Source organism: Cyprinus carpio, chromosome B16 (genome assembly GCF_018340385.1).
Source record: "Cyprinus carpio isolate SPL01 chromosome B16, ASM1834038v1, whole genome shotgun sequence".
Taxonomy (NCBI): domain Eukaryota; kingdom Metazoa; phylum Chordata; class Actinopteri; order Cypriniformes; family Cyprinidae; genus Cyprinus; species Cyprinus carpio.
This window is the reverse complement of record NC_056612.1, coordinates 15217993-15243276: the sequence shown is the minus strand read 5'-3', so window position 1 is coordinate 15243276 and position 25284 is coordinate 15217993. Positions and strand designations below refer to the sequence as shown.

At 36.8% G+C, this 25284-nt stretch overlaps 1 protein-coding gene across 1 annotated transcript in view; it reads right to left on the bottom strand.

Moving 5' to 3' along the window:
- Positions 1 to 1399: 1399 nt before the first annotated feature.
- jarid2a (jumonji, AT rich interactive domain 2a) overlaps positions 1400 to 25284 on the bottom strand; it is a 39824-nt gene continuing 15939 nt past the window's right edge. The window contains exons 3-18 of the mRNA XM_042741016.1: positions 24635 to 24779; positions 23729 to 23895; positions 16892 to 17068; positions 14334 to 14497; positions 11035 to 12037; positions 9155 to 9633; positions 7795 to 7887; positions 7564 to 7683; positions 6417 to 6486; positions 6122 to 6236; positions 5932 to 6037; positions 5064 to 5246; positions 4807 to 4931; positions 4511 to 4688; positions 4291 to 4398; positions 1400 to 3188 (exon numbers count right to left, since the gene is read on the bottom strand). Coding sequence (XP_042596950.1) covers positions 3030 to 3188; positions 4291 to 4398; positions 4511 to 4688; positions 4807 to 4931; positions 5064 to 5246; positions 5932 to 6037; positions 6122 to 6236; positions 6417 to 6486; positions 7564 to 7683; positions 7795 to 7887; positions 9155 to 9633; positions 11035 to 12037; positions 14334 to 14497; positions 16892 to 17068; positions 23729 to 23895; positions 24635 to 24779 — 3392 coding nt within the window. The 3' untranslated portion in view covers positions 1400 to 3029. The remainder of the gene's footprint in view (positions 3189 to 4290; positions 4399 to 4510; positions 4689 to 4806; positions 4932 to 5063; positions 5247 to 5931; positions 6038 to 6121; positions 6237 to 6416; positions 6487 to 7563; positions 7684 to 7794; positions 7888 to 9154; positions 9634 to 11034; positions 12038 to 14333; positions 14498 to 16891; positions 17069 to 23728; positions 23896 to 24634; positions 24780 to 25284) is intronic.

The following is a 25284-nucleotide window of genomic DNA, read 5'->3' as shown; positions in this document are numbered from 1 at the left end:
GCAGAGATATCAACCTTAATTAGCATTAGCATTACTAGCCACGGCCCGACAGGTGTCTTAATACCAGTTTCGGCCATGGGAGGCGGTATGCGGGCAAGAGACACCTACCACCACCACCCGCTACAGGGAAACAACCGCACTCGGAATCACAAATCAAATCCGATAAGAAAAGGAGCCGAACCAGAGTAAACATCGGCACTGCTTTCCATCGCTGGAGACAACTGATGGACTTGAAAGAAATGAGGTTCGACTCCGAACTTGCAACATTTCTTTTGGATTTGTAAGTAAGATGCTGTTAGTATTTCGCTAGAAGTTTGTTTTATATGTTTGCGTATTTTTTTTCGGGAATTTATAACATAGAAATGTATCGAAGGCTGTTCGATAAACGTGCTAATGTTAGCGATGGGTAACCGTAGCTGCGTTTGATAATTAGCTAGCTATAACTTACCCACAGATCCGATCCGGTTTTTACCTGTTATCTACCAAAGGCCGTCTCTACCAAGCTGATGCTAAAACGTAACATTACCTAAGAAGCTTGAAATGTCTTCGATGATAATGAACCCGAGAGAGAGAGAGAGCGAGAGAGAGAGCGAGAGCGAGAGCGCGCCCCGGCCGCGCGCGCACTCACTCACTATATTCAGAGCGGTCAAGTTTTTGAAAGCGTGTGAAAAGAGTCAATTGCGTGTTGCTCACGGTGAATGCTTGAGAGTTGGCAGCTCTGGTTACGTTGGTTGGCGCTAGCTTGGTCAACATCAGCTGTCTGATGTTGACAGAATGCTGTCTGTCAAATTAATTTAATTCAAATAATGTGTATATACAACTCAAAATGTAATATGAACAAAACGAATATGAACATATTCACTGGTAAAGGTGAAGGGGAGTAGCTTGAAGATGTCATGTTTCAAATTCACTTGACATCACCCAACGTTCCTCTGGAGGCAAAACGTCCTTTAGGCTTCGGCTATGGCTCTAGGGTTGTTGTGAAGGTAGGGGCGGAGCATAGAGACTATGCCGTTTCTCGTTTGTTACTCTAGAGTAGACCAATTCACTTTATTGAGGCATACTGCCCCCATCTGGTATGGAATGTGGAGTATGACTTGATTTTTTTGCCAGACATTACACATGGCTCCTTTAAAAACACTATTACCTGAACACTGTTAAATGTAATCTTTTGAATAGACATTTTTCATACTGTACATTTTAATGTTGTGATGCCTAAATTAATATCTGGCATTTAAAATGATTAATTTAATTTTGTTTTTAAATTTGTAGTGTTTTATATATTATGTTTAACACAAAATAATATATAATTATAATTTTGGCATTTTACCAATTATTGTCTGTAAAATCAAAAATACACTGCACAACAAAGAAAAAAAAATTACATGAGGCCAGTGCATTTTTTGGAAGGATTGACAAGTGATTTATTTATTAAAACCAAAAAATATACAAACTTGAAAAGTAAAAAAAAAAAAGTAACTAAAAAGATCTCCACTGGACTGGAGGACTGAGTAACAGTGCATATAAATAAACAGTACAAGGATCAGGAGTATTACTGTATAAAACAGGGTGAAAGGATAACAAAAGAAACAAACAACAAAAAAAAATTTAAGGCCATAAAATGTATACAACCACATTTTGGAAACACTGTTCAGTTTTTTTTAAACCTTAAATACAAGTCAGTCATTTGGAAAGGGGCGACTACCATGTTTGATTACAGGACTTTGATACAGTCAGTGCAATGGGTAGCTAGGCCTACACAATAGTTTACTTTTGGGTAAAAGACTTTTCCTTTTGAATAAAAAAAGTAAAGCTAAAAAACTAGGGATCACCACTATGACATACTTCTCAGTGATTTAAGCAGCACTTATTTTTTGTATGTTTTTGTAGCAACCCTGTTAACATCTAATTTATATCAATGAAGAAACCAATGTAGAAGTAAGGCTCTTTCTTCATCTCGACCTTCTCATCCAAACCCCTAGAGACCCGAACTCAAAGGCTCAATTTAACATTTACTGGCATAGAAACATATTTGGGGCTTTTTTTGATAGATATTAGTATCTCGCAATAATATTCTATGAAAATGAAAAGGATATTTAAAGATTTCATTCTTAACGGCAAAACAGGTGGAGCATTTTCAAGAAACACTGGTAACCAATTACAAATATAAAGTCAGGGGGACAAAAGTTTGTGGGATAAAAGGGAAAGTGCATTTACAATTGACATAATGACTTTAAAAACAAGTACAAACTGCCCTCAGCATCAAACTTGTTATTTGTACTTCAAAGATTTTTATTAAAACGCCTCAAAATGTGCTTTTAAAAGAGGGGAGTTCCTAGTGTACTCACACAAGGCCTTGAGATCTCCAAATCATCAGAAACGGTTACAGGCTCCTTCAAGTGTCAAATCGGTTTTGTTTTTATTTTTGTAGCTGGAGAAACGAAATGCCAGCGACTACAATACATGTAGCGTTTAAAGTGTGGGCTGTTATCTCGCATGTTCGTTCTTGTTCCTGACAGCTTTAAGACGTAATAAACGTGAGCCCAAGAGACAAACAGGCCGTAAGGGTGATGGAGAAAAGTGTCACTACAGCACCAGTTAAACACAAATGATAGGAATAGTATAGGATATATTTATATCTATGTATACGCATATCTATACTCGATTTAATGCTAAAACAACATCTAAAAACCAATCTCAATACTAGTGCAAAAGGTTTCGTGCTTGTTGGATGAGACCCAATAGCCTTATGTCAGGTGCCCCAAACAATTGTGTATTCGCCCCCTTATATTTGACGTGAAATGCGATGTAACATTTAACCTCCGTACATTCAATATATTAGACTAACCAGCCAGTAACTACACGTATCTGTAATACAAAAGTGCAATATAACAGCTTGTTGTATTGATATATTATACACTAGGTACAAAGAGTATTGAAGAGTGTTTGTACACAAGTATTAGGAACACCTGATATAAAAGGAGACCCCCCCCCCCCCCAGAGGAATGTCACTGTCTGGTCTGGTCTGATTAGGAGCGGCCGCTGGAGAGGGGGATCAGGACGGAGCTCTTGTTTCTGGGGCTTCGTTTTGCTGGTGTCGTCTTGCTGGGGCCGACGGCTTTCTGCTTCACTCCAGCCCTCTCCAGTGCTCTGCCACACACTCGATTCACCAGACTGTCGATCTGCTCCTGTGCAAAATAGGGTGGGATGCTGGAGGTTACATATTTACACTGAGAAGTGTATTTTAAAGTGGAATACAATATTATATGCATTAAAAATGAAATGCTGCAATTAATACAATATCGGACAATACAATGTTCTCAACGCTCGATTTGACCTTCCAATGTGATTAAAGGATCAGTTAGAAAGTAGATTTTTAACATTGTTATTCATTAGAATTCGGAGTGCCAAAAACACACGCACACAGTTTTACAGTTTCATTTTCTATACTTTTCTTGCCACTTGCTGAATTTAACGTAAAAATGTAACAACGATAATTTTAAACTAGGAATTAAAATTCTGTCCGATATTCAAATTCAATACAATTTTGATTAATTAAATATAATAAAAATTAAAACACTACAAACTAAAATCATTTTAAACACTATAAATTCATTTATCCATCACAACATGATAATGTTCTGTATAAAAAGGACATTCCTTTGATGATGACAGCAAAGTGGTCAAAATATAAAAATCAAGGAAATGAGCAAGTACACTATAATACAAAATAGTCTCCATTTAGTTAAATTTTTCTCCTTTTTTGAAAGAAATTAATAATTTTATTCAGCGAGGATGCATCACATTGAGCAAAAGTGACATTAAAGACTTTTACATTGTTACATAAGATTTGTATTTCATATAAAAGCTGTTCTGGTGAATTTTTTTTTTTTTTACATTTTCTTTAGAAGAAACCCTACTTGAGCATTAAATCAACATATTCGAATGATGTGACGCTGAAGTAATTCTGCTTTGCCCTCACAGGAAAAATTCAAATGGAAAATGCCTATTTTAGATTGCAATTGCCTATTTTATTACTGCTTTTATTGCATTTTTAATGCAGCCTTGATGAGCATAAGAGACTTCTTTCAAAAACATTCAAAATCTTACTGACTCCAAACTTTTCAATGGTAGTGTATAATGAAACAAAATGATTTACAATAATTGACTTTAGTTTTAATTTGATTTTAGTTTCTGATTGTGTTTTAAATAAACAAAACAAAAAAACAGTTTAATGAATTTAATGCTACTTCTAGCTTTTATAAACACTTGCTGTAGACAGTAAAGTACCTCAGTGTAACGAAACATCATCTTGAGGCCACGGGGGGACCTGCGCTTCTGGATGTATCGAAGAGCACATTCCAGACAGAAAACAACATTGTCACTCTCGTGAACAACCTGTTAAAGATGAGACAGGGAGAGTATGACATTATAGCATAGCTAGAACAATTAGCCTAGGGAAATTTCTTCCTAATTTAAGATAAAGTGATGTGTAATATTGTAAATTTACCATGGAGAGGTAACACAGATGCTGACACACTTGGCAGCGCCTGTCAGCCGTGTCTTCTGTAAATCTCGAGCGCTGCTGCTTCTTCTTGTCTGCTTGAGACTCGCAGTGTGTGCCGTAGCGCGCAGACAGACGGAGCCCGGCCTCGAACAGATCCCTGCGCTGGCTAATCTCTGCATCCCTGAAAAAGTACGGAACAGGAACATTTCACCCATGTGTGTGTTCATCTGTGTGAGTTTCTGGCTATTGAAGCTCATTAAACGAGTCCAAGCAAACCTCAGGATGTGTTTCGGACAGACCTGAGATCTTTGATGAGACTGGAGACTGCATTCATGAGCTGCTTGTCGTCCCGCTCACATGTAGTGATCTGGTAGAGCAGTTTTTCTGTGGAGAAAGGCTCTTCTATACGACGCCGTTTAAGGTCCTGCAAAACAAACATGGCACACAAGTGTGAAAGCACCATACTCCCACACAAAATAGGCAAAAGCAGCTCTTTTAGAGCTGAACCAAGCCAAGTTCTGGCTGGCTTTGTCCGTCTGTGCAGCAAGTCTCTCACCTTAGCTGCCTCAAAGCCCAGCTTCATCCACTGGGGGTTGGCGAAGTGCACTGTCTCTGAGACACTGTAGCCACAACACACCTTAGACACAAAGGTCCCTGGGAAACATACCATGAACTGACCACTCTGTTGCACAGTCCGGTACACTTTCACCCCCTTTCGACGGAGCACCTCTGGAGAAATCTGTCATGAGGATGAAGAGATAAGTAACATCACATCAAACCACATTCTCCTCCTCATTGCAGAAAGACAGTACATTTAAAGAGACAGTCACCAAAAACTGACAATATTGCTGTTTGTTTTCTGTAGAAACAAAAGAACATACTATGAAAAATGTCTCAGTGTCTCAATCCATTTCTCGTGGCCACGAGGTTAATGCGTAAATTAATATTTGATTTGGAATTAAGAAATGATAAAAATGTTAATTAGGTAAAGCGATACACAATAAATATAAAAATATAGCCCTAACCAGTTAAGATAATAATAATAATAATAACAATAATAATAATATACAAATATTAAATTAAAAGACACAATAAGTTAATGGATTTACAAGATTGCTATGGTCACGCAGGTTTTTTTAACTCTAAAAAATATGTCGTTCCCGCAAAATAAGAAATCATGGCCACAAGAAATGGATGTCGTTACCTCGACAAAATGATCTTGTGGCCACAACATAATATCACGTTCACACAAGTTAATGTTGTGCCCGCGACAAAAATTAAGTGAACCGAACATGTCCCTTCCTGGTCACCGTAAGAAAGTGAAACAATAACATGAGGGGAGTAAATTATGACAAAATGTTTATTTTTAGGTGAGCTGTCCCTTTAAGAGAAAAGAGGTGCAGAAGTCAGTGTTTCTCTCTCACCATAATGTTCCTCTCCAGCATCTCCAGCCCTGGAGTGCCGTTAGCCTGTAGCAGTGTGTGTACTACTTTGTCAAGTTTTGATTTCTCTTCAGCTGGAATACAGTACCTGAGGATGAGAGAGACACATTTATTAGGGAACATGCCATTTGGGTTCAGTTTTAGCCAGCTGTAATGTTTGATAAACGCTTACCAAATGCAGTCAGCACCAGTGTGTAGGTAATCGATATACGGAAGGCTGTTCTGGTCCCGACACCAGCAAGAGGTAGAAAAGACCATGCCTATGTTCAGCCAGGGGATGGTCACTCCTTCATGCAAACACAAACAGATGTACTGAACACTTACTGCTGCACAGATTCAACAGCTTCGCAGGCCGATTAAAAACACTCATCATTCTAAATTAACTAGTAATTGAACTCTCAATTATCAAGATGTTTTATTGTATGCATGAAAGGTTTTCAGTTTTTTTTTTTTTCAGAAAACATTACCTGGCACAGCACCAAGATGACGTAAGATGGATCCTGAGTTATTGGGAAGGACAGTAAGATTCCATCCATGTTGGGAACAAGACACACAAATTAGAGCTTGCAGAGTATGTCAATATTTTATGCACATTTTGTTTATCTTCTACAGGTAACTCTTTACAATAAGGTTGTATATACTGTTAAAGCACAATCGAACAGAATCTATAAGTATCAATAATAAGGTTATTTACACATATACCTTTTACTAGGGTTATGCAATATATCAGCCAGTATTGGATTTTTAATCGTGCCTGTTCATTTCCTATGTTTTCCAACTAAGATTTTAAAGTTAATATTTAAAAACACTTCATTCTTGTGACAAAATCTTAAAATTCCAAAGGCAGAAAAGGTCCATTGTCTGTTGTCAACAGTGTAGTGATGTACGAAACAGCTCACATAGGAGTCACAGTCAACGTAAGCAGCTTCTTGTTGGTCAGCATGGTGAATCTGCGTGACCAACTTGATTTCGTTGCGAAATCTGTGTGCGGAAATCTTTCACGCTCACGCAAAAATAAATAATTATTTTTCATACTGTACATTGAAATGCCTAAATTCACTTAATATGGCTTTATAGCATCAGTTTTTACAGGTGACATTGGTTAATATATTATGAACTACAGTAACATCAACAATGATATATAAATATACATAATATATTTCTATGAAATATAATACTTATATAAATTAAAATGTAAGCATTTAATAAATCGTTAGTAATTGGTGCATTAAATAATGTTAACATTTACAAACTTGAAGGATAGTTCACCCAAAAATGAAAATTCTGCCATCATTTACTCACCATCAAGTCGTTCCAAACCTCTACGAGTTTCTTTCAGTTGTTGAACACAAAAGAAGATATTTTGGTCACCAAACAGTTGATGGTAGCCTCTGACTTCCATAGTACGGAAAATACTATGGAAGTCGATGGTTACAATCAGCTGTTTGGTTACCAACATTCTTCAAAATATTTTTATTGTGTTTTGCAGAATAAAGAATAAAGAAACCCATACGGGTTTGGAACAAAAGGAGGGTGAGTAAATGATGACAGTATCAAAATGTTCACTTTTGGGTAAACTATCCCTTTAATATAAAATGTTTTTTAAAACCCTAACTTTGAAAATGGCTCAGACTTTCCCACAGGAAATCCACTCCCATGAGTCTTTGTGTCAACCCTCCCACAGTGAACAGCAACATGGCATTCCTTTTCCTCAACCAGTCTCCAGTACTCCCTCTGCAGAAACAGTTAAAAGACATGACAGTGAACACGACTAAAAACAACATCACTTATTGCTGCACATCAAAGAAAACATGATGAAAACAGCTTATTAACATGAAGATGTACCTCAACTTCAGCAGTGTCTGGCTCTTTGCTGAAGCACATGTTCATCGTGTTCCTGGCTGCCCTGTAGAATGTCGTCAGCGAGAACGACTTTCCCTGGGAACGACAGACAAACAATGAGCGTCCACACCAAGGACTAATGCTTAAAGAGGTGGTTGACTGCTTTTTTTCTAGGCTTGATTGTGTTTAAGGGGTTCAGTGTTAATGCTTAGGTTTTTAAAAAAAACATTATTTTTCACATAATTTACCTTTATTCTACATCGCTCTGTCCCTTCAACTATAACAATCTGATGATTTCCTGGTTTTATGAAGCCCCTCCCTCAAAAATATGCAATGGGCTCAGATTGGTCAGCTGGCCCAGTGTGTTGTGATTGGCTAAACTGCCAAGTGCATGTGTAAACATCACGCCCCTCACCTCAGATGTGCTCCTGTTGTATTGTAAACAATGGCGTCGTCAATATTGCTTATCAATTTGAGCCTGACTGAGACGCAGAGATTAGTGAAGAGGATCACGCAGAACCTGTGCAAACACGGCTCTTACAGGACGCTTCAGAATGGTATGTTTTGTTTGTTGTCTTATACTTTTAGATACGCTGTTATTTGTAAATGCTACTGCTTATGTTAGCTTCTAAAATATGGTTTTATCCTCAATAAAGCTTTGATTGCATTATAGCATTTTTGTAATGGTAAGTGTTTGCCAGCAATTATTGCTCGCTACACAGCAACCACGTGTGCATCCATGTTTAACGCTTCTCGTAGCTACAGTATGTGAAAAATATCTGTCAGTATATACTCATAAAGTGTATAACTGAAACAGTTCATCGATGGAGCTGACGATCTAAATGAGAGAGAGAGAGAGAAAGAGAGTGAGAGAGAGAGAGAGACAGAGAGATGAAGAGCAGGGCAATGCGAGAATCGTTAGAAGACAGAATCACGATTCATATATGAATAGATTTTTTCGTGCACCCCTAGTTTTGACGACATAGCAACAACTTCCTCTTCTTTAAAGCAGCGCAACATGGCCTCGCCCCCTTTGTTGCATGTTCTCGGGGGTGGGGTTTATGTAAATTTCAGGGTTTGTGATGTCACGAACCTGGGAAGTAACTCGCTGTAGTCCTGACCAGACATTTTTGTAGGCATAAAATTGCCATAAATTTAAAAGACAATATCTCTTTCAGCGACAGACAATATTTAACTTTCAGCGTCGTAACTTTGCAGATATTGTTTATACTCAAACAGTAATATCACACACTAACTAAAGTTAAAAAAGTGAAATCATTTAATCAACCACCCCTTAAAAAAAAAAATTATAAATATAATATAAATATAAATATTATGTATCCAAAAAGTAAAGCAAATATACCCTGTGTATGCACTTGTGATGTTCATTTATCACCCCTTCATCCTCCCCTCTCTTCTCTAATCTTCTCGGCCGGGTGGTCTTCGCCGTGGGGTCCAGCTCTCTGAGGTGCTCACGTGCTCTGCTGCGGTGCAACGCTCCATTCACCAGCCCATTTTTGGGCTCGCAGCGTGGAAGCAGCAGAGCGGCATGCTGGGATATGTCTCCCTGGCCCTCTAGGGGCCCACTTCTTTTCTCCAGAGCCTCTTTCTCCGCCAGCACTTCCTTCTCCAGCTGGGCCCTCTGGGCTGGGGACAGGGAGTCGTAGGAGAGCAGGTACTGGCAGTACGCCTCCTGGAGCTTGGCCAGCCGGTCTTGAGCCGAGCGCGGGATGCCCAGCAGATCGGCGAGACGGCCCCAAGTCTTCAGGTCTGTCACCTGCTGCATTCCTCCCATTTCATTGAGGATCTGGAAGAATCTGGCCAGGTCCAGCTCACAGCCCCCTAAAAAGAAGCAAAAAGGATACAAATGAATCACCACGCTGGCTGTTTGCAAATGGCTGCTTCTTTAATTTCGCTTCACTTTTATCTCTAAATGTGTGCGCACATACCCCATTAGTCACAGGCTTTCAAACGGCTCGCATTAGTGCCAGCCATGTCACTGTTTGAGTGGCACATTGAAACTAAAGGATTTGAGGTTGGCAAGAAGGCAGCAGCTCTGTCTGGCATCGCCTAGATGATTTTCCTCATTCAGTCAACAAGAGACCAGACTGAGCCGTCTATCTGTCTTGGCTCTAGACACACTGAGTAATCTCGTCAAAGGAAGCTGCCTTTGCTATCATGAGCTCGCTAATCTGTCCAAACTGAACAGGTCAGTGACAGAATGACCAATAGATATGCACTTCAAATATAGCTGGTAGATTACAAGAGAAGATAGAATACTTATCTGAATATTAATACAAAAACACACCACTTATTGTCTGAGTTAACACGTTAATATAATTACTTCAAGTAAAGACAACATAGCCTGGATTTAACAGAGAATTTGATGTAATGGGTATGAATATAATTATATTAGGAAAGCTCCTTTGAAACTGTAGCTTCTGCTTCTGCAGTCAAGGTAGTAACAAAAAGTCTAACATTGTAGTTTTATAAGGTGGCAAATATTTTACATTTATTTTTAAAATTAACATTAATATGTATATATCTATATATCTATATATATATATATATATATATATATATATATATATATATATACAGTACAGACCAAAAGTTTGGAAACATTACTATTTTTAATGTTTTTGAAAGAAGTTTCTTCTGCTCATCAAGCCTGCATTTATTTGATCAAAAATACAGAAAAAACAGTAATATTGTGAAATATTATTACAACTTGAATGAATCATACTACCTTGCTACGTGTACTGCATTAAGCTAACATATCATTGCTCTTTTGTTAATTTTGATTGCTTCCATTGTCTTCATTTGTAAGTTGCTTTGGATAAAAGTGTCTGCTAAATGACTAAATGTAAATGAATCAGACTTTACCATGCTACAAATGACAAACAACACAAATTTTAAAATCTAGGCTTCTGTCACACCACTAACAAAAGTAGCTAAGTTGTCAGCACCAATAGCCTTGTGGCCAGTGCGGCAACATATAGTGCTGTTGCGCTTTGGGTGTCCCAAGTTTGAATCCCAGCTAGTGGACCTTTCCTGATCCCACCCCCCTCTCTCTCTACCACTTCGCTTCCTGTCAACCAACTGTCCTATCAAAATAAAGGCAAAAATGTCAAAAATCAATCTTAAAAAATGTAGTAACATTTCTGCTTTTAGTTAATTGCCAGCACTGTCTATGATTTTCAATTAAGCCCACAAAACATTGCTTTCCTGTCCAGCACTTACCTATAAGTGGAGGCTCTTCCGTATTAATGCCTTGTGTCTGCAGGTGTCTCCTGATGCAGGCCAGTTGCTGTACATTCGGGCCCCAGCGTCTGCCCAGCTTGTGCACATGCTGCACGTATGAGACGAAGCGCATCTCCTCTTTAAGCTTACACTCAGGACGCCAATCTGCCGGTGGAACAACCCGGTACAACCCATACCCCTCCGCCTGCCCCCGCACAATCTCCAAGTATGTCAGAGGGTCATGGAAGTCGCGTGTGCTGGGATAGAAAACGGGAACCTCCGTGACCTCCGCACTGCGCCGGCCTCGGTCTTTAGGCTCAGCTTGGTTGAGGGGCTCAGTCGTATTAGAAGGATTGCCTTGTTTTAGAGAATTGCTTGTTTTGGGGGTCTCTGATATTTTGGGGGAGTTGGCTGGCTTCAAAATGTCTCGTGTTGAGGTAGTGGGGCTGTTCTTGGCCAGAACGGTGGCTTTACAGTGTATCTGTTTGGTGAACATGAGCTTCCCCGCCGAGGCCCGTTTGGGCCGTTGCGATCCTGCCACTTGTGATCTCACCGGCGTCTCCTGAGCTGCTTTCCTACTCCGCGTCTCCAAGGGAACCACTTGCACTTTGACCCTCTTAACCTCGACCTCTGCTCCAGTCAGACTATCCCTGGCTAACTCCAACTGCCTCTTTGACGGTCTCAGTCCATTTCGTCTGGGTGGGAAAGTGTCCGTCCCACACAGCCTCCCAGCGGTTGCTGGTGATAGCACCTGTTTTTGCATCTTGGCGTGGCTGGTTTGGGCTTTTCCTGAGTTGGAGTGCTGAGGGTGTGTGTGGGTGTGGGTGTGGCGTGTGTGTGTGTGTGTGCTCAGGCTGAGCTTGGCCTCTTTGAGCAGTCTGGCTTTGGTGTAAGTCACGTGGCCCTTGGGGTATTTCACAGCTTTGGTCGGGGGACTACGGAGTTCTCTCGTCTTCCTAGAACTGACAGTGGATGCTCCTGATGTTCCGTTTATTTTGGAGGGCTGAGGGATGACAGAAATGACTTTTGTTATTTCATTTATTTACACTCTAGAAAACTGAATTTACAGTAAATATAAAATACAAGCTGCTGTGTGACATTTTGATTTCATTTTATCTAGTTTAAAACACGTGACAAGGCATTCTTTGTTTTTGTTGTTGGTTTTGTTTTCATTTAAAAAAAATTTTTTATTTTTTTTTGAAGGGTTTTTTGTTTATTCTTTTTTTTTTAATAATTATTTTTATACATTTGAATCAATGTTTGTCAGTTTGATTTTGCAGCCAAATGGTTTTTTTTAAATATTAATAAAAATGTTAATAATAATAAACTCACAATAACAAAAACATTGAAGCAGTTTTAATAAAGTATTTATTATGATCTTAAATTCTTTTAAGAATTTTAGAATTTAATTAAAAATAAAAGAAGAGTATGAAAAACCACTTACATACTTTCCAAAATATCTGTAATAATGCTTTTCTTCTATTTATTAATTAAAATATACCAAAATTAATTTTAATACATAAATTAAAAACATGCTCATGACGGAGGTGTATTCAAGTCTTTATACGTATAAATAGGATTTTAATATTTTTTTTTATGTGTTAAAAACACAAACATTGGCCCTAATTTTATGCATTTGACACGAAGCAACTTAAATCCAATTCATTCAATTTTATCAGTCCATGCATTCCTTGGAAATTCAAAACTATGATCCTGTCTGAGCTACAGTAACCACTGTAGCTCTGCTGTGCTACAACATGAGTTTGGTGTTTGCTCTCTTTTTACTGATGACAAGTGATTTTAAGGCAAGGGCTGAGAGTGTTGTTGTCAAGAAGAAGCAAACATAACTTCCTCAAATGTAATGCATAACAGCAACCTCAAAATTATTCCCTCTCAGAGTGACCATATTCTTCCACTAGGGGGCTCAGTGGAGCTGGTCTTTCTTTCTTTAGGGAGCTCACGCACGTGACCTGGGCCATGTAGTATGATTGTTCCATCTGCATGCGATGGGGGATGGGAGACGATTAATTTGTCTGCAAAACCAAAGTTCTTGACAGAAACCACAACAGATATACAAATGGTCCACCACATGCAGACACAGTTCATGTTTACAAAAATTGGACACAGTCCCGAGTATGTGGTACTTGCACACTCCACTGGATTTGACTATGTGTGGAGAGAGAGGGGGGTTGGGTGGAGGAGAGATGACATCATGTGTTGCTATAGGCCTGCTGCAGGATAGTAGGGATAGGGTAAAGCTAACCGTATGCTGCTCTGTGAGCCCATAGGACGCTCTGGCAGAAGGGGAGGAAATTCTGATGAACACTCACAAACGGGTCCTACATAGTCTCTATTATCCCACTGTTCTGTACTGACTGAATTAGCAGACAGTAATACAGAGGCAAATGACATGAATTAGCAGACAGTAATACAGAGGCGAATGACATATATGTGGTGTATCAGTATTTCTTGAAAAGCTTTTCAATTATTCATCATTCATTCATATATGAAGCAGCTAAGCGTATAATGTAATACAGAGGCGAATGACATATATGTGGTGTATAACAGCAACAAATACCAGCATATAAAAATAAATCTCACTGTAATAGAGTCTAGATTATGAAATATGCTACTGTAAACTGGTTTATAATTTATTAATATCCTTAAAATCAGAATCTTTCTTAAATTAATTTTATATTCAACATAGATACCTCTGTATCCCTAAGACACAGTGCCTTTTTTCACCGCTTTCCACAACTTTATTTTCTTGTGATCTTGACATAACAAAACACGTTTTCTCAAAATGTCAACTTGAAAATTATTTTCTCTTGTATTTCTCAGTCTGGAGGTAACAAAAGCCATTTCGAAAGGCAGTGTATATATCCTGCTGTATCATAGATGAGCAAATCCAATTTCACGTTCATCAGGGACTCGCTTAAGCTCAAATAGCTACAGTATATGTCTGTCAGTGACGGACCACTTCCACATCAGTGTCATACACTTAGGAAGGCAGCTACAACTTTATTGTTGTAAAATAATACTATAGCGATCTGAATTTGTGTGTTCAATTTTCGATTGATGTTAGATAGATGCTGATTAAATGGTTTGCAGTTGACCAGAGAAATGATGAGCAATACTTATTTTTTACAAGAAAAAATTAAATTAGGAGAAAACTTTAATTTGATATCACAAGAAAATTAAGAAAAACAAAACAGAAAGCAACGCAACGCAACAAAACAAAAAGCAATGCAGCACAAAACAAAAAAACAAAACAAAGCAAAACATAAATCCACCCATACCTGTTGTTTTTGTTCTTGGACAGCCCTGTTGGGTCGCAGATTGTGTGTAGTGGAGGTCCTAGCTGATGCTACAGAATTCTTCTCCTTCCGATGAACCCCGTCTCTCCCTCTGGCCCTTAAACTGCTCTCGTGTTCCCCAGCAGCTCGTGTCTGTCCATTAAATACTGGTAGAGGAGAAAGCATTCAACAGATGTAATATTAAGATGTCTTATAGTATATTTTGTTAGTGTATACAGGTATATTTAACATCTAAATGTAAAAAAAACATTTATTTAGATGTTTTTTTTCTATATTCGGATCTACTATGGGTGCACAATTACTGATGGTGACAGGCACTGAATTGACTGACTTAACCAGATGGTTTTCTTCCTAGGTGACCTAAATCAGATGATTTAGTACTTTAGTGGAAAAAGACCCAAGTTTGAGTCTTTCTGCTGAACAGTCCTGCTGTACCCGACTGCTCTGCTTTCCATTTTCTGTGCTCTTGACTTGTAAATAGCTCTTATAAAAGAAGACTGCCAAGCAGCTAACAAGAGTCTGCATAGAGGCCTTGTCTAACACACTAGAATTTATGGGATTTTAAAGCCCAAATATTGTAACAGCAAAGCTGCTTACAGCTCTCAAACTAACATCAATAAATCACCGAAACCCAGTAACACGAATGACTGAATGCCACTAAAAGTGCTCACTTTTGCTGTGTTAAAGACTAATCTCCTGCTTTTCGACTGTAAGAACAACTTAATATTGCATGACAATCTACTGTAACAGATTTGCATTCTTCCTGAGAGCCACCCACATTGCATTTGGACAAAAGAAGCAAAGTTTTTAAAGTTTTGAGCTTCCATTAACTAAACAGATGGTGAACTGAACAGAGAGTCCAATGTTAGCAGTAAAACACTAAACAAGTATTGAAAGGCTCTTTGGGTCACTTTAGTAAATGAAAGCTTCTAGAGGGACCAACTTATCATACAAACCGTTTGGAGCTTGGCCAATGGCGCACATAAAAGTGTCATATTTAGCATGTGGTCTCGTACAGTATGTAATGAGAAGTGGCTCTGGTTTCATTATAAAGTACGGATGCTCAACATGACTCCTATTTTCATTAGGTAGCACACAGAGTGTACTTTCAGCACGATATCCCACATACAGACACAACACACTGCGCAGAGACTGAATTTAGGGCAGCAGAACTTCCACTGAAATATCTTGGTCAGTGTTCAAGGATCTCATAAGCATGAAGCGCATTGAGAGAAATGATCTAAATTTAAAAACCCTGAAAGCTCTTTCCAGTTTTAGAAACAAACACTTTGTTTATCCTCGAGGTCCAATCTGACCTCGAAACCCCAGTGAGGTGACGGGTGTATGGTTGTAGTTTGAGCCCCTCAGACATGTGTTGAGTATGTGAAGCAGTATTGGGTTACTGAGGTGTCAGATTACACTGCAGATTTTGCTGAGTGGGCATTAGGGTCCGGTTACAAACCCAGAGACTGAAAGAAATAGGGAGAGCACTCAAAAGACGTTAATAACTTTTATTATACGGCTAAATTTAGCTTGGCCTATTTTGATCTTTTAGCTATAAATTTGTCGGAAATCTAAAAGAAAGAAAGAAGAAACACACTCAGTGACCTGTGGAATCATTAATAATAAGAAGAAATATGAAAATTAATGTAAAAATAATTATCAGAATGCCTAAATATAGCATGAATAGTCATGAAAGTATGTAATATATAGCATATGTGAAACAATTTATATTTTATCACTATATTTATACTACACATTAAATATTTATTTTAAAATAAATAAATAAACAAATAATATTTATTTATTTATGCTGCATTTATTTGATAAAAGAATCCAGTAAAAACTGTGAAATATTATTACAAATTAAAATAATTAAAATATGCTATTTTAATATAATTTAATGCAATTTATCATCAACGTTGAAAACAGTTGTGCTGTTAATATTTTTGTAGAAACTATAATACACTTTTTCAGGATACTTAGATGAAAGGAAAGTTCAAAAGAAAAGCAACTATTTGAAATGTAAATCTTTTGTAATATTATAGATGTCTTATATAAAATGTATAAATGTACTGTCAGTTTTGATCAATTTAATATGTCCTTGCTTAAAGTGTAAATTTCTTTTAAAAAATCTTATTGATTTTAAAACTTTGAATATTATATTGTATTGTATTATATTATATTGCATGTGTGTATACTATATGAGATATTAAATACCTTGTGTGATATGGATGGTATAGAGCAAATGTCAGTCTGGCAGTGAGGGCTGTATATAGTCACAGCTCATTAACTGTATGGTGTGGAAAGAAGCAGGACTGTAACACACCTCATTGGGGTCCTTAAATGGAACCAAATGTCCAGCCTGCCTGCTACTGGCAGTGCAATAATACACTGAACACTACACATACTACACAGTAAAATGGATTGTAAATCGCTATTTTAAGTAAAAAGGATTATAAAACACAAAGCAAGATAAAGTTTATGAGAATAAGTGTGTGTGTTTGTGGTTATTCAGTGTGTTTGAGGAGTGTAAGTACCATGACCATTGACGATGCATTTGTTGGGTCCTTTGCTCTTGCGTGGAGTGGACTGGCAGGAAGCAGGGGCATTGCTAACACTGTCTTCTTCCTCTTCCTCATCCTCTTCATCATCTACATCTTCATCATCTTTAGCACTACCAAAGTATGCCATGTTGCTGGGCAACGCAGGAGAGCCTGAACCAATGAGAGAGAGGGTAAAGACAAAATGAGGGAGTATCAGACAGAGAGACACAGTACGAGTTAGAAATAGAGAACAGAACAGAAGTAATGACTACCAGCTGAGATGAACACAGATTAAGTCTTCACATATCTTACTTAGTAAGAAACCTGATTACCCATGAAGAGATAGTTCACCAAAAATTCAAATTCTGTCATCATTTACTTATGTTGTTCCAAACCTTTATGACTTTTGTGGAACATAAAAAAAGATCTTTTGAAAAAAAAAAAAAAAAAAAAAACCTTTTTGTTGGTCCTAAACCGCCATCTATACTCTACATGTATGAGGTCAATATAAAAATGTAAAATAACAAATTTTTCCTGAAATTAATTGCGATTAATACCCCCTAACATTAAAGTTTTTAAATATAATTTTATATTGCATTAATTTCACATTCAATCTTCAAATTAATGTAGAAACAACATAAAGGCAGTATAGTTTTATTGTTTGTTTAATGGCATCTTTTTTATGACTGAAGGTGAGTATTACTGATACCAATACTACTGATGTTTCTAGGAAATTGTTCTTTTTTTCCTAATATTTAATATTTAACCATTGAATATAGCCACTCAACATTGTACTATAATTGAGAACTATCAATTTTAACATTTATTAGACTTTAAAAATTAACAACTTCTAATCTAAGTGAACTTAAAACTTCAGTATCTACACATTAACCCGTTATGAATCATATTCTGTGCCCTTCAGCAAGTAGGAAATATACAGAAATAAAGTTATCAAGCACTAAATTCTGAATTAAATATAGATGAATCCTTAAAGCTACAAAAGTTATTGATTCCCTTTTTCTTTTGAACAGACATTATAGCAGCTGGGTTATTAGGTTATTTGGCTGCTATTACTTTAAGAGCTACAGCTGCTGAAGGTGACACGGATCTGACATGCATGCTCATAGTTTCATTTGCGCTTGAATACGAAATGATACAGACTACAGTGCGCGCCACGATATTTGGCTGACAGAACAGGAAAATTACTGACATATGCCCTGACATTCACTGGCGTTCAGTCGCTTAACGGCTGATTCTTGATTATGCTGAATGCAAGTGTCACGTCACGTCAAAAGCAAATAGAAATTACAATCACTGCCACTATCTTGTCTACACTGGAAACAGTATACAGATGCACGTTTTCTTTCTGACAGTCCATGCACCTGAGTCTGTCGTCAATAGGACAAATGGAGTGAAAGAACGTTCGCTTTGACACGTTTGGTTCAAACAGCTCGTTCGCATCTTTGTACAGATATCAGAAGGATCCCAGTGTAAGGAACAAGTGGACAGTTCATTTTTAATGGCATCCCGGATCGTGTCAGAGGATTGTTCTGAGCATTTTGTTTTGTAAACGAGGCACAGTGTTATGAAGAGTTCACAAAGAAACATTTGTTGAAAGATGAAACAGAATTATATCTGAAATATCAGACATTATATCACAGAAACTTAATTTTCTGTAAAGTTGCTTTGCAACGATTTGTATAGTAAAAAGCGCTATACAAATATACTTTAATTGAATTGAATAGTTTTTATTTTAATTGGATTTATTGTGATATACTTTACATGCAATAGCAAGGAGGTGTTGATATGCAATGACATTAGACAGTCCTAACAATGGCTGATTACTGACAAGCCTTAAAGGACCCCCTCTTAAAACAAGTCGTTTTAGATAGAGGGTAATAATAATAATAATAATAATAATAATAATAATAATAATAATAATTTGTTTTTGTTTTGTTTTTTTGTGCAAAAACTTTATTACCATTATAAGTAAACCTCAAGAAACATTAAAATAATAATTTTTAAAAAACTTTAAAATTTATTAAAATAGAAAACATATTTTTTTAAATGTTAACATTTCAGAAAATTACTGTTTTACTGTACTTTTAATCAAATAAATACAGCCTTAGTAGGGATGGGAATATTTTGGTACCTCACAATTCAATTTATATAGATTCTTGAGGTCACGATTTCATAAAAAATCGATTCACAATTTTTTTTATTTTTAATCACGATTCACAATTTTTCATAATTTTTTTTGTGCAGACTGGACATCAGATGCAAAAACACACCAGTCTTTTTATGCGTAGTCCTGACGTGAGAAATCAGTGTTTCCAATTAACTATTAACTTCCTATTAGACCAAAAATATTTTACTCTTTCCATTAGTGATGTGCCCGAATCTGAATACCGTGTTTGGAAAGGAAATGAAGTGTACTACGGAGCCCCTAAAAGGAATAAATACGAGATGGGAGGAAAAATATATTTTCAATGCTTTCTCTTGCAATTCTATTGTTGGGTAATTATACAATAAATAAATTGCGGGCACCAGGGCGGCACTATTAATTAGCGGGCATTGAAATTCGTTGAGATTCGTAATCACATGTACTGTGTTTATACTACGGAGCTGCAGTACTTACTACACATTTTACAAGATTAGATGTTTGTCAGTGGTGCTCAGGATCTGCAAATTATTTGCCATCATCCTATCAGTCATCTCTCCTTACTCTGTTTATGTGGTAAGTGAAATGTACTGTAATGTAACAGGCTACCGCTAGCAAGCGGCTAACCATATCCCTTTAGTAGTGGCTCCATAGAACGCATTGTTCGTTTTCTGTGCCTTTCAGAATACACCGCTCTCACAGCTGAGTTCCGCCTTTTTTGTTCCGACATCATATTATGTTTATTATTATATTAACTAGAAAATCAATTTTTGAAAATTGTAAGTGATGCGAATTGCTAGAAGACTGAATCACGATTCATATGTGAATCGAATTTCCCCCACCCCTATTAGTTAACACATCTTATTTTAAAAACAATTCTAATATCTTACAGACTCTGAACCGTGTAATGGTAGTTTAAACATAAACAAAAAAATGTACAATGATTGACTTCAGTTTCTATTTTACAAAACAATGCTGGACCCCACTGACATTCATTGTATAGGAGAAAAATTAATCAAAATATATTTTGTGTTATGCAGAAAAAAAAGTCATATAGGTTTGAAACAACATGGTGGTGAGCAAATAAAAAAAATGAATCAATCAGATGTAAGAAGGTTCTGTGTTTTGCTTAGGCATTCTCTCTTAGAGCACAACAATAAGAAGATAACTTCCTTAAACTCTTGTTGAGCATTTGTATACTGTGCCAAGCTCCATATGCTGTTTAACTTCACTGTCCCAGCACTGTGAGAGAAAGAACCGTTAAATGGGACGGCAGAGTGGTCCAGTCCAGTGCTCATCTCATGTGCTACTGATCCTCACCGAAGGGTTCAGTGCTCACAATGAAGAGCCTGTTCACAAGCTTTATTCCACATTCCCTCAATAGCCATTTATCTGCACCAGAGTCACTGGGTCCGTGGTGCTCACATGTGCTGTAGCATGTGATTGTGTGTGCATGCGTGAGAGAGGGTATACGTGCGCCTGAGGAGGGGGTGGGGAACAGGACAGACTGCTGAGAGAGAAATAGAGAGGAGAAGTGGCCTGACTGCTTTTGAATCAATCCACTTCTCCAACCACAATAACCAATTGAGTGTTAAATTTATATCGCAACCTGGTCATATCTGCAATTATTTGAGATCAATAGAAATGAACTATGTGAAACGACTGGTTATGGATGACGAGTTATAATGAGAGCCCAGCTGAATGTTGAATGAAAGGATCTCGGGGCCCCCTAGATTACAGAGCAAGGCTCCTTAGGCCAGTCCTCTATCATCAAGGGCTTTAATAAGGGGTCCTGGGGGCTTTGAGCTATTGGCTATTGTTCACATCTCAAGAGGCAACTGAATGATTCTTCGATTCCTCTCTGATAACGCCAGAGGTTTTGAAGAGCCATTTCAGAGCGAATATTAATGAACGTGATTTTCATCTCACAATTACTACTCTGCAGTAATACAGCCGATCTTTTGCTGTGATAAAGTATTCAACTCTCACTTTCATTAATTAACATGATACGCATAATTTCACTATCTGCAGGAAAGAGGTCTGCATTTGTCTAAGTATCCTATTATTTTTGGAAAGAGTCGGAACATCATCTCATGACGTCCTCTTTTTTAAATTCTTCCTCGAAGGGAATCATGCCTTTGAGGGTTTTTGTGCATGAATCTGGATCTGTTTTTACATCCGTCCCTTATGGGCTGATGGAGAATGAGTAAGAGAGAAAGAGAAGGAAAAAAAGGGAGAAAGAAACAGGCTTAAATGGCACAACTAAATAAAATGCAATATTGAATATTGAACGATGGCACCAAAATTAGGAGTATAATATATATAAAGTAGTATAACAGTAGTAGTATAATGCATATGATTTTATTCCTACCATTCAAAAGTTTAAGATTAGTTAATGTTTGTGAAATAAATCTTTTATGCTCACCAAATCTGCATTTGATTAAAGAGTAAAACAGTAATTTTGGAAAATATTATTACTATTTAAAATAATTATTGTATATTGTAAAATATTTTAAAAATTAAATAATTCCTTTGATAATAAAGTTGATTTTTCAGCAGCTTTAACTGCAGTTTTCAGTGTCACATGGTCCATCAGAAATCATTCTAAAATGCTGATTTTGTTTTTAAATATTTTTGTGGAAAAGAAGATACATTTTCTTCAGGATTTTTTGATGAAAACAGTTCACAAGAACAGCATTTATTTTAAATAAAAGCCTTTTGTAACATTGTAAATTTCTCTGCTGTCAGTTTTGACCAATTTAATATTTCCTTGCCAGGTAAAAATATAAATGTATTTAAAAAAATAAATCTTATTGACCCCAAACTTTTGAATGGTAGTGTAAATATATATAATATATGAGTGTTTAGAGTCATTAGTAAAACAAACAATAAAAAGACAGTTTTGAATTATTTTTCATTAAGTAATTTCAAAGTTTAGTAGAACAATGAATGAATAAATAAATAAAAGATTTTACACTGATAAGTGACATCTGTGCTTCCTCGCTCATGAGAAGCACCAGTGCATCTGAGTTATGACTTATGGCATCGATTAAATCAGCCTTGACTTATGTGACACTACAAGCTAAAAATCTACACTAAAAATCCATAAACTGATCCACAATGCCACCCTCACATTTACGTTCACTCTCAACTCTAACCCAATAAAGAAAAGAGGTTTGATATGATGAAGGGGAGGAATGGAGACTGGGAAAAGATGTTCTCATTTACATTCTTTATGTTTGAAAATCCATTAACCCACTTTGCCCTCAGCCAAGAGTCCATGGCAAATCCAATCAGTCTGTTCCCTGTCTTTACACAGCCGTGTGTGTGAGAAAGAAGAGAGATGGAGAAAGTTCCATTTCAAAGTAGCCTGGGAAATGTGAGTGAGTGGGAAGGGAGAGAGAATAAGCGAAAGTATAAAGTTAACTCAAATTGTGTCCTCTATGTTTGTTCTGCCAGAAAATTGGAAAAGAAAAATATGATGAAGGACTGCAGCAGAATGTATAGCTGTCACCAATCCAGACTTTGGTGATGTTATCACTGTTTTTATATCCACAAATTTACACCAATTATGCTTAATTACTCGTGTTCTGTCCCCCCAAGGTCATGCAAACACCTTAACCTGCATTCTTTTATCTGGTAATAGTAAACGTTTTAATTGTTCAAATTTCTGTTGACTTATTGAATGTGCACACGTCATGTGAGTTTAACTGTTTATGCTTTTATGTCAAAACCAGTGTTATTTTATAACTATTAATTTACTATTATAGTGTTTATTAATATTTAGAATTAGCTTTTATATTTTTATTTTAAAATAATTTTTATATTTTCAGTTTTATTTCCATTTTAGTTTTAAGCAATTTTTATGTGCTATTATATTTCTATTTAGTTTTCATTTCTTTTCATTTCAGTTTTAATTTTAGTCATTTTAGTACTTTTATTTAATTATTTTACTTCAGTTAGTTGCCAAGGCATCATTTCTAATTTTCATTTACTTTTTTTTTCAATGTAAAATTAAAATAGTCATTTTAATTTTATTTCAGCTTTATTTTAATTAATGCAAACATTTTTAATCGTTGTAATTTTAGTTTAGTTTGTTTTGTGTTATTTTGTGTCAGTTATCACATTTATTAATGTTCTGCTGTACATGTAAACATATTCAGTGATGCTCTCTCTCATAATATTTATATGCAGCCAAACTAAATCCAGCTGACTTGAAATATTCTGTTTGTTTAACCGATGTTTGGATCGAGACACCACCAATATGCTTGTCCAGTCAATGAATTTTTTTTATATATATAAGAAACCTGCATGTATAGAGAGGAATCTCAATTTTATTTCCAACTGATTGACCTCGAATAATATAACGCCAATGAATAAGAAGAAATTCCTCATCTTCAGGAGCTTTTCCTCTGCCATTGTCACCTTTGACTTGCTTACTGGAAGGGTGAAAAATGAATCGAAAACTAACACTGTGAGAGATCAGCCAAGACACAAAATAAATAACAGCGGCACACACAAGACAGGCACCCAAACGTTTGCCAGCAATAACTGTGACTCCCATGTAAGAAGTGAATGTGTGCTACCCAGAGGAGAAAAATTATGGAGTCTGTAAACATTTTAAGAGTTGATAGGATGAGAAAACGAAGACAGACAGAGAGCAGACCCACCTCTTAGGCAGAGGAAGGTAAGGAAGTCTTCGGTTTTAGGTTTGCGTTTTGTGAGATGGTTGAGCATGGCTGGGCTCGGGGGCATGGCCTCCAGCATTTTCAGTGGGGTGGCACTGGGAGAACAGGGATGAGACTGAGCAAACTTCCTCTGAGCCTGCAGTCTTGGCCTGGTATGAGAAACAGAGAATTAGGGAAATGAAGGGATTAGTTCTCCTAGAAATGAAAATTCTGTCATTATTTACGCATCTTCCATCCTTCATTTATTCATCAAGCAATTTTGAAAGATTTTTTTCTAGTCAAACTTTTCCAAGCAATTTCAATGAATCCTTTCCTCTTCCCTTTTATGTTACACTGAAGAAAGTAAAATGAGAATAAACGATGACAGATTTTTCAAATTTTGGTATCTTTTATTTTAATGAGGCTAAAAAACTAGTTCACAAACCAGATTTTTGGAATACATATAAGGAAAAAAGACAGAAACATCCTTTAGTAGGAAAAGAGATGTTAACTAATTGTATAGGAGACCTGCAGAGGGAAGCACTTTGGTCTGATATACAAAAGCTCAGCAAAAAGTCTGACTATGTAAGTCATTTTTAATTGCTCTACAGCACAGTATGTTGTGTTTTGATGCTTGGATGTCCCTACCAGGTTTAAAAAGCAAGACTTCCATGATTTGATGTTTTGCTGGTGAACTGTATGGACTAGCCTAGAATGTACAGTAACTTCATACTGTATCTTTTCAGCAACTACAGTTACAGATCTGTTATTTTCCCACCTAATTTAAGCATCATGATATATTCATCCATAAAACTACATTTTATCCATGCAGTAATTTTGAATGACATGCTATAATGCCACAATACACTGTGCTGGAAATCTCTCACAGAAAAGTCTTATTAAACTCACCTCTTTCTGACAGGCCCCTCTATTGAGTACTCATGGCTGCAGTCTTTGCTCTGAACTGCATGTTGTGTCCGGTCTGATTTACAGCTTCCAGCAAACAGCCCAGCTTTAGCTCCCGAACCATTCAAATGACCATTTGCAAAGGAGCCTGGGAAAAGAAGGTGTGGTTCAAGTTTAAGCAATAGCAATATACACATAAATACAGAGGAAAATTATTTGCTCTGTTCTAGTTTTTTATTTATTTATTTTTTTTACATTGCTAAGAAATTGATATGTTCACATGTGAGATAAATCTAAATGGCATAGCACCCACAGCAACTCTTCAAGGCCTCTGAAATGAAGAAGCTTGAAACAGGATTTTTCTAATAATTCAGTCAAAAAAACACAAGTGGACACTCAGACTAAGAGCACACTCAGAATGAACTGACAGGAAGTAGGGATAATCACAATGCCTCCAGTGTCCTGTTACATTTATCTGAGGTCTCAGTCATGTTAAACCACCAAAAAATAAACATTTAGTCTATTAACTAAAAATATGACGTGCATGAGTTATCTTCTTCAGCATCATACAAAACTAAGAATAAAAATGGTTCTATCAGCATGTATACTATAGTGAAAAATAAATATATTAAAATGTATTTGAAATAAATTTA